Raw genomic sequence first — 12,793 nt, 5'->3', positions numbered from 1 at the left:
ATCTACATAAAATATTCGTATTCTTCAAGGTAAATATTTAGTTCACGGCGTGACAAGCGTTGAGATTGATAGATGTAGCGTGACACATTGACCTATAAACCTTGGAAGAGAAAAAGAGTGAAAAATAGAGAAAACTACAATTTAATTCACGTTCGTACGTTCAATTAACAATCGTAAGGAAAAGTCGAATCTATTGTGTGTCTTATCATCTTACCATCCATTTCTTACTTCAAGTTTTACCCTTCAAACATTACTAAAACAGACATATGCGGTTATTGTGCAATTATTATTACAATACATTTATTTAAACAATAAACCAACGTTAGCGTGTTATGGAATTATTTTTCTGCAATGGTCGCTACCTTCATAACCCGCATGAATCTTCAAAGAAAGCAATCTTTTGTTAGTATTAACATCTTTCTTTTAGGTAATGAATGAATTGATTATGAAATGTAAGTTAAATTCACTAAATCAATGTTAATATAAATATGTACGTTAGCTAAAAGAAACAGCCAAATCGTTTCCTGTGAGACTTTGAGTCTGACATCATCATAATAATTTCGTGCAGTCCATGATTTTTCTTAGATCGCTGTAAGTTTTGACCAATCGATAAACAGGGCGTGCCAATTTCAGTCCTTTCAGTTTCTTGTTAGTTTCAGCTGCTGTATATTTCGACCAATCGATAAACGGGGCGTGTACATTTCAGTCTGGCTGTTTCTATAGAGCTATGAATTAACTATAAGTTTCCGTAAGAAAAAGAGGAAATAATACTTGATAGATGTAAATATTTGTTTATAATAGCAACAATCGTACGAAAGGAATAAAACAAGACTTGAAATTAAATCATTGCACTGCTCACTCTTATTGTTTGACGAGTGATGTTTAATTCTGCGTAATTGGCGATGTTTCATTTCGCATTAGAGATACGTCGTTTTATTAAACATACATACTAAATAATCATACAAAGATAAACAGAACCCACAAAGAGTATAGGCTGTTGATTTTCTGATAGATAATGGTAATTAAAACACAGCTTCATTCATCAGGAAAATGAATATTCATGAACGTCGTAAACGATTGTAACGCTTATTAAAATTCAAGCGTTGTTTCTAGAACTATATGTTAACTCTTCCTCTCCCTTTGTCTATCTCGCTAGCTTTCTTTCTTTTTCTTTGTCATTAATCAAAAGTTACTTTTTTAGCTATTTTCAGTTTTGTTCAAACTTCCTTGTAATTGCTTTGCTACTAAACATTAATTACTAGATAAACCGGTACGTTTATTGCAATAACAGTTTTTAAAACGGTCATTTATTTTCCACTATCCACGCTCAGAGAAAGAGAGAGAAGTGTTGGAGAGAATGTGTGAGAGAAAGAGAGAGAGAGAGGGGGAAGATGAGAAAAAAGAAATTTCCATCAATCTTTATGTCTTACAATGCCTGTCCCTCATGGCTTTACTTAAATTGTTGTTTTATTTTATCTTTCATCTGGCCGTTTAACGGAAAATTGTGGGTGGGGGGTGGGGGGGGGGGGGGAGTAGTTAATAATATGAACTATGTTTGAGGCACAAAAACATACAATCTTTCCTTCTATATTTATTGAAAGTTGTGCTTCTGATACCAGTAAAAAGAATTAGGCTAACTAATAATTACAAAATACTAGGAGTATGCTACAACACATTTTTCGTCCAAAATCCAAATTTTAAGGTTAAATCAACGTTAAAACTATACGACATATCTATTCATTATCTTTTAATGACGATGCTTTTTTTCATGATCTCATGAAAAGCTTTACATGTATAAGAGTTGATATTTCCGAACCTTTATTCTATATATTTTAAGTCCGATGCATGCCAAAATTCCTTATCTTTAAGGAATATAACAGTTTGTGTTTGTTTGCAAAACTTTTTTCCGAAGGAGATTACCCTTAAAACTTTTTTATCCCTAAATTTCTCGTTCAATGTAATAATATTGGAATGTGCGTAGATGTATCTCACGCAATATGAATATTAACGCGATTTTTTTTAAAGCTACAATGTAAAAAACCATAAAACGACACGACCAAGGCTATAAATAGGTTCCAGATAGAAATTGTTGATTTTCTGATAAATTATAGCAATGAAAGGACAACTTCATTCATCAAGATAAGGAACGTTATTTAATTCCTTAAGCCATTGTACATGGAAGCTAATTAAAAATTCAAGTAATTTCTCTGTAACGGAATGATTTCCTTCTTTCGTATCTTGCCTCTTCGATACAAATGTCATAATTATTAAAGACAACACTTAAATAAAAAAGATGAATTCTTATTATTAAAAATCGATGGACTTCCCATACTTAATGATATTTCTTTGATAAATTTTGATTTAATACATCGCAGTTAAAAAAATAGATACTCCTTATAAAATAAAATGCTTTTGAAAAGTTACGAGCAATGTCGCATTTTTTAAAGTCGTTAAAGGGACATGGTCACGATTTTAATCAAATTCTGTTTTTCTGTTTTTATTATTTACAATGCTGTAGAAATGCATTTCTAATGATTTTAAAAATGAAATTTGAGAGTCAGTTGTTAAATTATAAGCAAGATAGGGAGCTCAAAATTCTTTGACATGAAAACAAGGCTCAGACCCTGTGTTTGTGTACATAGGTTCAATATACCAGTAAAACAAATTTAAGCGGATTTGTCTATCTTTTTGTTCATTTTTAGAATAAATAAACAATATCTTACGTTTAACATATTCATATAGAGAGAGATTATGCAGGTGGATTACTATGCATATGTAGACTATACTATAGTGAGGACAATTGAAATGATATGAGGGTTCACAGAGATAAAAAAACAAAAAACAAACAAACAAACAAACAAACAAAAAACAAAAAAAAAAAACCCAAAAACCCAGAAAACTTAATCTTGTCTTTATAACTACAATTTTTCACTAGTATTTCAATTTAATGACATCTCTGATTATAAACTTGAGTGTTTGGAGTTTGTCATCTACTGAAGTGATTTTTTCCCTTTTAGAGTTATTTTTAGTTTTCTTTCTTAATAATTTTTGAAGTATTCATGAAATCGTATGTTTATTGATACAATGCAGTAATTCATACACTACGCGAGTTGAAATATAGGCTTCTTGTAGATAAACATAAAACAATTAACAGAAAATATCTGTACTATAATTGGGGTAGAAGTAGGAATAAATGAATTAATATTATGATGTTGAGAGCTGGTACAATTAAGTACAAATAGGGATGATGATAAAAATGAGGATGATGAGGGTGATAACGATCACATAGGACAAACCTGAGAGAGAGAGAGAGAGAGAGAGAGAGAGAGAGAGAGAGCAAACACACAGGAAATTGAAATCTATTTTTAAAAATAACATACGCTATAGCATAAAAAGAAACGTGTCGTCATATTTACATAATTAGATTTGCAATAACATTCAGCAGAAAATGGTAACTAATGCAAACGTTGTTTTAATATTTTATTTCATAATGCACTTGCAGTCTATTAAAGTACTTCGACAAATTCTTTAATTGTTTTCAGTAACAGATTTTATATGATTAACAAATGAGTATTAAGAATAGGTGTAATTTTAAATGAACATTATATATATATATATATATATATATATATATATATATATATATATATATATATATATATATATATATATATATATATATATATATATATATATATATATCAATTAAATACAATGATATTGATATACAATGCTAACTTTTTTTTAAAAATTGTAATGCAAGACATAAACCTAGTTTAAATAAGAATTAACGTTTAACGTTTAACTGTTTCATTTTTACATTTGTGCAGCATCTAATTGTCAATCGATGGTTACCTTAAGAATTGTTCAGAGGTCAATCAGGTGGCAAAACATACTTCTTTTGTTAAAAACAGTTAAAATGTGTTGATCCACGTAATAATAAAAATTGCGCATAATATAAGCCTACGTTTTCTTAGTATTTTTCCAAATGAAATGTTTCCTGTTTCAAAAGTACACAATATTTATTTTCTTTTTAATTACGTTATGTGATACATTTCTGTGGCTACAGACCATCAATAAAAATTGTGAATGATAAGCCCAAGCTATTTTTTCTTTTTAACATTAAGATGGATAATTTCAAGGGACATAAATCAAGACCCTTATTATCCATGACATAACATAATCACGATATAAAAGGACACAAACAGACAGGTGCTCATTGGTGATTGTTAACCCTGCTATCAAGGTAAGGAATGTAATTGAGCATTGGTAATGGTATTACTTATCCATTGTAGAATAAAAATAAATTGTCAGGTTATTTTTATACCGAACTCAAGAACTTTTATTATTCTTAATACCAGTTTATCCATAATATAAAGTATACTAGTATACAGCGTATACAATTGTGTTTAGCTCATAAAATCATATAATACTAAATCATTGTTTAATTTAAAAAAAATCATTAAAATATTTAAAGAATAATTATCATATGAACACCTGGATCCCAATTTTAAAGTTAATATTAGTTCTGCCTCGCAAAAATTTAACTGGAAACTTGTTTTTAAAAAGGTTAATGAAAAGCAGAAAAGTTAAAATGATGGAACAGCTTTTGCGAGGCGTTTACAAACGTATTATACATATTGTCATCTTCTGATTTCTACATTTTACAAATAGACGACCTCTCTTATAATAACAATCGCTAACCTCGTTTTGATTTTTCAGAGAGGATACATCACACAATGAAGGTACTGATCCTCCTCACTGCCCTGTGTCTGGCCGCGGTCCACGCTGGTTACTACAGCAAATATTACAGCGGATCTAGTTCCTTGTATCCCAGTTACAATTACAGATCCAGCTACTATTATCCCAGATCTACTTATAGATCCAGCTACTATTACCCAAGCTCTTCTTACCGATCTAGCTACCATTATCCCAGTTACTACAGGAGATCATATTACCCACGTAAGTATGACGCACCCTAGATCAATTAGGCTTCTTTTAATAATACAATTGATGTCATGGTTATATGAATTATCTCGCTTCTTTCAAAATTACATAGACTTCGCTTTTGTTCGAGATTAATTTATCTCGTTAATCAACACATATACAAATTATAATTTTTGTGTTGCTTTTCGTTTGAGTACAATTTATCAAGCTAAATAGCTTTATGGCTTTTTTTACATTAATTATAATATATCAATCTACAGTCTAGTAGAATTTTCAGTGTGTTTTGGAATCAAACTTAAATTCGATACAATTCAATATGCAGTTATGGGTATGCTAAATCTAACATTCCATCAACTTTCTTTGTGATTACAGGAAGTTACTCTTATAACCGGTACCCTAGCTACAGTCGGTACTATACCACTAGGAGATACCTGTACCCGTCAACATCCACCTACCGATACAAGCAGACCTACTAATGGCGGTCTACAATACAGGTAAATACCGATACAAGCAGACCTACTAATGGCGGTCTAGAATACAGGTAAATTACCATTACAAGAAGACCTACTAATGAGGGTCGAGAATACAGGTAAATATCGATAGAAGAAGACCTATTAATAGGGGTCCTTGAATACAGGAATATAGCGATACAAGCAGACCTTCTAATGGCGGTAAAGAATATAGGTAAAAACCGATACAAGCAGACTTACTAATGGGGGTCTAGAATACAGGTGAATACTGATACAAAAAGACATACTAATGGAAGTCCTTGAATACAGGTAAATACCGATACAAGCAGACCTACTAATGGGGGTCTTGAATACAGGTAAATACCGATACAAGCAGACCTACTAATTGCGGTCTTGAATACAGGTAAATACCGATACAGGCAGACCTACTAATGGCGATCTAGAATACAGGTAAATTTAAACATTTTAGGAATAACACGCACAGCAAACCGATGCAAATATCATTCCAGTAACCATGTATAGCAACAAAATTAGTGTAAATGTACAAAATGATTAATGCAAAAAAGGAATATAGATATGTCGAAATTAGCAGAAGGAATCTTAAATAGAGGTACATGTAGGTTTTAAAATAAAACAAAAAAACCGTTGCAGAAATCTTTCTTGTTACAGTGTACTTTAACATGATGTTGATAAATGTAAAATGTGTCATGACGCAAAAAATAAGTAATATAAGAAAAAAACTTCATTTAAAATTTGTCATGTTAATAAGAACAATAACACACGGTAGGTTTGAAGTTAATTGAATCTCAATCACTTTTTTGAATCGTTTTAACTCGTTTTGTAATAGGTAAGATTTTTGTTGACTCGTGTTTACATAACAAACCTTTAAAGATACATTAACAAATATACAAATTTATGAAGTAAATAGGAAACAGTGTCACATTCCAATTTACACTGTACAAATGCCTGTTTGATTTAAATGATTTCCTGTGGTATATCTTTCGAGCAAAAGTTACCAACTATCATGCAACTGGGTTTGCTTTTTAGTCTGCTGTAATTTTATGCACTGGATAGCCATATATATGCATATACAGAATACAGCTACAATACATCGGATAAAGTGATATTTAATTGCAGATAGTTAGTGTTTACTGATTAAAGTAACTAAACTATTTATTGCATATGTTTACATTTTGCCGCAGACATTTATCATTAACCGCATAAAATAACCAATCACTGCATATAGTTGTTATTGACTTTGAACGCAAATAATGGTAACCATATACCTTATATACTTACCATTTACCTCATATATTCACTTTTTAATGCATACATACCATTTACCACATGCAGTTACTATACTTGCTGTCAAGTTACTATATTCCGTTGCAATTTACTGTTGAACATTTTATTGTAACACTATCGATCTAAAACACACTTAAAGAGACATATCTTAAATATCAATAAAACGGAATAATATATTGATATTTCGCTTCTTTTTTTTAGGTGTTGGTACAACATTCAACGATCAAAGATTTAGCTTCTGATATAATAAACTGAAAGTATTAAATGTTGACCCAATTTTAACTCCCTCCCGGAGCAAGAAATGTATGGTTTTTATGTAACCCAATAAATTTTGTCGCATTTGAGTTGCTTATCTTGACAGAGGTTATCTAATATTTAATCTAAGCCTTATTTGCTTAGCTAAGGTGTAATATCCCTTCGCTATTAATTTTATCATATATTTAAAAAAAATTGTTTGATTTTCATAAAAATCAATACCAAGATTCCAATGAAACAAAGTTAAAGAGATTAAGCGCTGCTAGATTTCTCCCAAATTGACAATGTGCGTATTCATGATATAAAGAAAATTAGACAAAGTTTTAAAAAACCAAAACTGTATTATCGCAGCATAAAATTAAACATATTAAATGCATATTAAAGTTATATTCAGTTATACACAATGTCAAATCATCTTACAAAGCATAATGAAGCGCTACTTTTTAGTTCAAATGAGCACCTTGTTGTTTAGATTTGTAACAAAAACTGCTTCAATCAGCAAGAGTTATCTTTCTTTATCATGAACTATTAATGGTTTTACCTAAAGAATATGATAAATTACAACAGTTTCTAATTTTTCATAAAATGTTTTCTGTTTTTATATTTGGATGTAAATAGATCCATATGTTTTATAAGGAAAAAAAATTCAAACCAGAGCTCCTGAATCAATTTTAAACATTCGAAGTTTTAAATAATGATGACTAAGTCTAGAGTTTGCAATTTTCTTAAATTTTTTCGGGAGGGGGGTATATATATTACCTCATAAAATTTGATCAATATGATTAGTTTTAATTTCTTGTAATTTTTGGTCAAACTATTTTGCGCACCCCCCCCCCCCCCTGAAAAAGTTGGGGTTCAGTTCGTTTTCTTATTATGGGTTATATTTAACACTATTTTATTTTCTGTATTTTCCGTACATTCTGTTTTATATCATTTAATACTGTGCGATCAAACCAAATGAAGCGACATCCCTTGCCTCAATTTTGTTTCTCGACAAAACTTAAGCACACACAGGATAAAACGTTAACTCTATCTTTCAGTCAACTAGAAGACGACGGAAGGGTTACAAAATGTGAATAAATGGTACAGCTATGCCATTCAGTCACCTATTCAGACCATTTAACATTCAGTTGACATAATAACAGTTCATCTTTTGACAGTAATTAAGACACACAATTCATTTTTCAGAGTTATTTTATTAGTTGATCGTAGGAGACACTAAAGCATTTTTATTGGTTTTGATGAAAAGTAAGAAATCTAAGATTTCAAAGTAATTTTTTTTAATTTTCTATATTTGGTGGGTTTTTTAACCATGTTACTATGATAATTAATAATATTTTTTTTAATGAAGCGAGCTCTAAGAACCAGTGTGCGCGAGAAAAAGAACGAGCTAAATCTACAGACTCATTAAAAATATTGTCTACATCCCATAATGTTTTCTAACGTTTCTCCCCTAATGCTATGCAAAAAATGGCTAAAATGTAACTCGTAATTATGGTGCCTTGAGGTTCGAAGACACGTTTTGAGTTGTGTTACATGCTTCCCTTCCTTCGTATCGAGTTTAGATGCTTAACACAGTGATCTTGAGCTATATTTCCCAGGATAAATTTTGAGGTGGATCAAATTTCTGTAATGTGTGTACAAGCTGTTTCGGTATAGAATGCGATACCTGATGATTATTAGTTATAAAAAAAAAATTGATAGAGAGATTGCATATATATACTAGCAAGAGCCACACTTTATTGTTCTATCTATCCAATTTTAAGCATATTTTGCATGCGTGTACAGTAAATATAAGTAGGAAGGAAATTTAAAAAAACTGTCATTTTGAATTAAATGAAAACAAATAAAGGGAAAAATTAAAAACTTTAAAAATCTATGCAGTTATTGCATATTGTCAAACCGTTAAATTGAAAAATGGGAGGAAATTTCCCACCTACAAACAAGGACCGTGGGAACCGATACAACGTATCACGGTATGTAAATGATTACAATGCAAAAACGAACAAATTGTTAAAAAAAAGTTATGCATCAGGAAAAAAAATTAAAAGTGAGATAAGATACAAAAGAATGATACTGTATATATCCTTCACACTTTTGACCAAATTAAACACAAATAACGTTTTACAGACTGATAAATTCTCTCAAAAGGTAAAGAGCGGTTTTATGTGGAAGCAACTCTATGTATTTTGTAAGATTGTTTTAAACTTAGAAATATTATATAATTCTCTCTCTCTCTCTCTCTCTCTCTCTCTCTCTCTCTCTCTCTCTCTCTCTCTCTCTCTCTCTCTGAATGTATTTTTTTTTCAGACATGTTTGCTTATCTCTGTCTACGAGGGTTGTCCATAAAATCGAATACAACCTTGATTGAATTAAATGTATAAAACTGTTATTTTCGTTACATTCATGTTTTAATTATTTCTAATTTAATTTGTATCACAAACATAAATAATGATATTTTCAGCAACTGGAATAAGATACTAAATTATAATCTGAGCATCAATTCGAAAATATATCACGTTACCAAACGTCAAATTTAAATAAAATCAGCTTTTTTCGACAAAGACACCGTTTAACTCAACGCATTTCTTGTGTTGCTTTATCCAGTTATAAAATATGCGCACATACAACTCTTTTAATTAAAAATTTCAAACTTCCTGTCTAAGTTCTTTCATATTCCTAAATCTCTTGCCGCGCAAAAATGACTTGAATACGGCAAGGGCAATGAGAGCCAGGTCAGGGCTGTATGGAGGATGCTGAGGCACTTGAACCAAAGTAAATTGATTGCTAACTGTTTTCTGAGATGTATCTTGGTGAAATTACAAATTATCCGAATGATCCGCTAGGTATGGGTGTTTCTTTTTGAGAGCCAGTATCAGATCCCTCCTCAGAACCTAAGAAAACAAATTACTGTTAATTACTGTTAATACCGCACCAACATCTTAAGTAACATTTGATATTTCTTGAATACAAATGATTGCAATGTTAATATTGATTTAAATGTTGTGGAACATTTTATCTACTATTTTTTTTTATTGAAATAAAAAGTAAAAATAGTTATTTAATTTCATTTCGAAAGATCAAATTACCTTGCAATCGGAATTTACTTTCTGGCCATTGAATACTGCATGTTTAAGAATAATCCCTTACGGTCCATAATCAAAGTACTGAAGTACTGACGGGAGTTGATTTTCTCGATTATCATTTATTTTAAAATCAACTTGCTTGGCAATTAGTTTCTAGTCTGTATTTGAATTACACACTTTTTAGTTACATTCCATTGGCTGGACTGATGTTTTGTTTCGGGATCATAGCATTGGAACCAATTTTCATCAGTTGTAACAATCCTGAACAAAATTTCTACCGCCTTTGCCATTTTTGTAATAAACTGTCTTAGAAATTCTTCTCTCCGTTTCACAAGTCAAAATTATTGGATCCTATCGTGCACAGACACGACTTATATTCAAATCTTGGGTTAAAACGTCATGTATCGTGGTCTTTGAATCTCCGTATTTTTCTGCAACTTTACACACTGTTAGTCGGCTATCACTTTCAATAATGTCCCGAACTTCATTTTTCACGGCTCCATAATTTCGAAATAATGGTCGTTATCCATTACATTTTCCTTTCCGTCTGAAAATCTTGTGTGCCACTTGAATATTTAGGAACGGTTTACGTCTGTTTTATCGATTGTTGCGTCACTGTAAGAGTTTTTTTGATGCTCTCGCATATTATTACCGCTCGCTGCTCCGAGTTTTCCGAAAACGTCAATTTTTTAGACATGGAGTACAAATGGAATGTTTTGAATGATAAGTAACATATTCTATAAAAAAAAATCCGCCTTGCTCTGGGTCACCGACGTCTAATAACGGAGTTGTATTTGTAATTTTAGTTTAAACATAGTATAACATTTTACAATTTTTTAAATTCTAATGTGGAAAAGGGTTGTAAATATGCTTAAAGAAATATACATAACACTACTTGTATTTAAATTTAGGCTTGTCCACGGACAACTCTAGTATTGTTCGAGGCAATTGCGGTCTACCAAAGAATAAACAATTATATTAACGTTAGCTATTTTTTAATATATCTTTCTGTAAGCAAATTGTTTAAAAAAATTTCAAAATAACTGCTAAATATGTTCATACACATGTACTACACATGGTTTATATGTTAACTTTTATTTATTAATTTTCAAAAGTTTCATTTATAAATTCTCTTCCCAACTTTTTTAAGTGATTGAACTAGTGTCTAAAGGTAAATAGCTAGATATATCTAAAAAAAAAAATAATTTACATACTACACCTTTGATTCATTTTATTTTGAAATCTAATGTCCAGTTTGCTGTAATTTGAATTTTTTCAGCTTTTTACCAACACAGCTAAATTGATAAAAGAGTATACTACTGTCTGGACATACACAGGTCAGGTTCTTCATTACTATTCATATTTCTATACTTGAAAAATATATCATTGTCTTTAGGTATGACCTCGAGACAATTAAATAGGACATCATAACTAAAGTATGGAAAAAATAAAAGATGTCCTTCTATTTCAAGATAGCACAAGAACTGACCGTCTTTGTGTAATAATTGTATCGAGCGATTAAGTGTATCACACACTAGGATGTGGGACATTGAGTTAGTACAGATTCCAAGTGGCTGAAATACTGATTCTGGCTGGTAGGAGAAACGATGTTTACCTTCATGATCCGCCACCACTATAGCACCAAACGTATGCAATCCAACGTCAGAAACAACAACATCCCCATTGTGGTTTTCCGTTATGTAATATGGCTTACAATAGAGCTCTAGTCCAGTGCTGTCCTGCTCTATTGTTTGTGTCCGTTGTCCGCTCTTGTTGTATCGGGAAACTAAGCCTGTCTGTTTATCTTTTCGATACATCCCAACCAATAGATCATTAGTAATCATGGACCAGTAAACACACTGGTATTCCCATGAGGAGTTTTTCATAATGAATAGTGTGCTTTTCTTGTCCTTAGATAGTTTGTAGATGTTGTTATTTTTATTGTGTATATAAAATAGCTCATTGTCATCATTCTCTGCGTGTCTTCCACTATAAAATCCGAAAGGTTCCAAATGTAAATTCTTTTGATGATGTAAGGGTTTATCTTTGGTTTTCATCAATAAAAATGTGCATGTACCTGTGACCCAAATCCGATCTGATGCTAAGAAGGAAATGTGGTCAACAGGCATGTTTTTCACTTCAAGAGATTGAATTAACTTTGGTTGAAAAATAAGTTTCATCTTACGTTCAGTGCCATTATCACATGTGTCAATGATTTCAACTGCATTTATGGGCTCTGCCACTTCGTTTGTGCTTTTATTTGGATCTGCAAATAGGAAAAGGTGATCAAATATTTTGGAATACACAGCATAAGTTTAGCATATTTTGAGGTCAAGCGTAAGTAAAACTCATGTGTATCGTTTGTTGGAATACACAGCATATGTTTCGCATAGTTTGAGGGCAAGGGTACGTAAAACTACTGTGTATCGTTTGTGAATCATGAGTGATTTTTCAACACATGTTGAACATAAATTTCTGAGCAAATATTAAACATGTGACTAAACATTAGTTTACGAGCACGCAGGTGTAATATATTACTATTTCCATATGTTAAGATATGTTATGCATGCGATATTCATGTGAGAATTTTCATGGTATGTGTTATCTGTACATAATTTCTTAACCAAGTTATACAAAAGATTAAAAATCCCAACAATTGCACATGTATGTTTGCTTGTGTATGTTTTAATCAATTAATGAATAAAAATCAACAAAACTCATAAATATCGT

General features: G+C 31.1%; 2 protein-coding genes across 2 annotated transcripts in view; one reads left to right on the top strand and one right to left on the bottom strand.

The window, feature by feature from the left end:
* The first annotated feature begins 4,726 nt into the window (after positions 1 to 4,726).
* Positions 4,727 to 5,443, top strand: LOC128170600 (uncharacterized). Its single transcript, XM_052836383.1, has 2 exons — positions 4,727 to 4,962; positions 5,320 to 5,443. The coding sequence occupies exons 1-2, from the start codon at positions 4,740 to 4,742 to the stop codon at positions 5,421 to 5,423; spliced, it is 327 nt and encodes a 108-aa protein (XP_052692343.1). The 5' UTR covers positions 4,727 to 4,739; the 3' UTR covers positions 5,424 to 5,443.
* A 4,151-nt stretch (positions 5,444 to 9,594) lies between these two features.
* The window catches only part of LOC128173105 (uncharacterized), a 29,769-nt gene continuing 26,570 nt past the window's right edge, over positions 9,595 to 12,793 (bottom strand). The window contains exons 3-4 of the mRNA XM_052838828.1: positions 10,067 to 12,329; positions 9,595 to 9,871 (exon numbers count right to left, since the gene is read on the bottom strand). Coding sequence (XP_052694788.1) covers positions 11,380 to 12,329 — 950 coding nt within the window. The 3' untranslated portion in view covers positions 9,595 to 9,871; positions 10,067 to 11,379. The remainder of the gene's footprint in view (positions 9,872 to 10,066; positions 12,330 to 12,793) is intronic.

Source organism: Crassostrea angulata, chromosome 2, assembly GCF_025612915.1.
Source record: "Crassostrea angulata isolate pt1a10 chromosome 2, ASM2561291v2, whole genome shotgun sequence".
NCBI classification, from domain to species: domain Eukaryota; kingdom Metazoa; phylum Mollusca; class Bivalvia; order Ostreida; family Ostreidae; genus Magallana; species Magallana angulata.
This window is presented reverse-complemented; position numbering and strand designations above follow the sequence as displayed.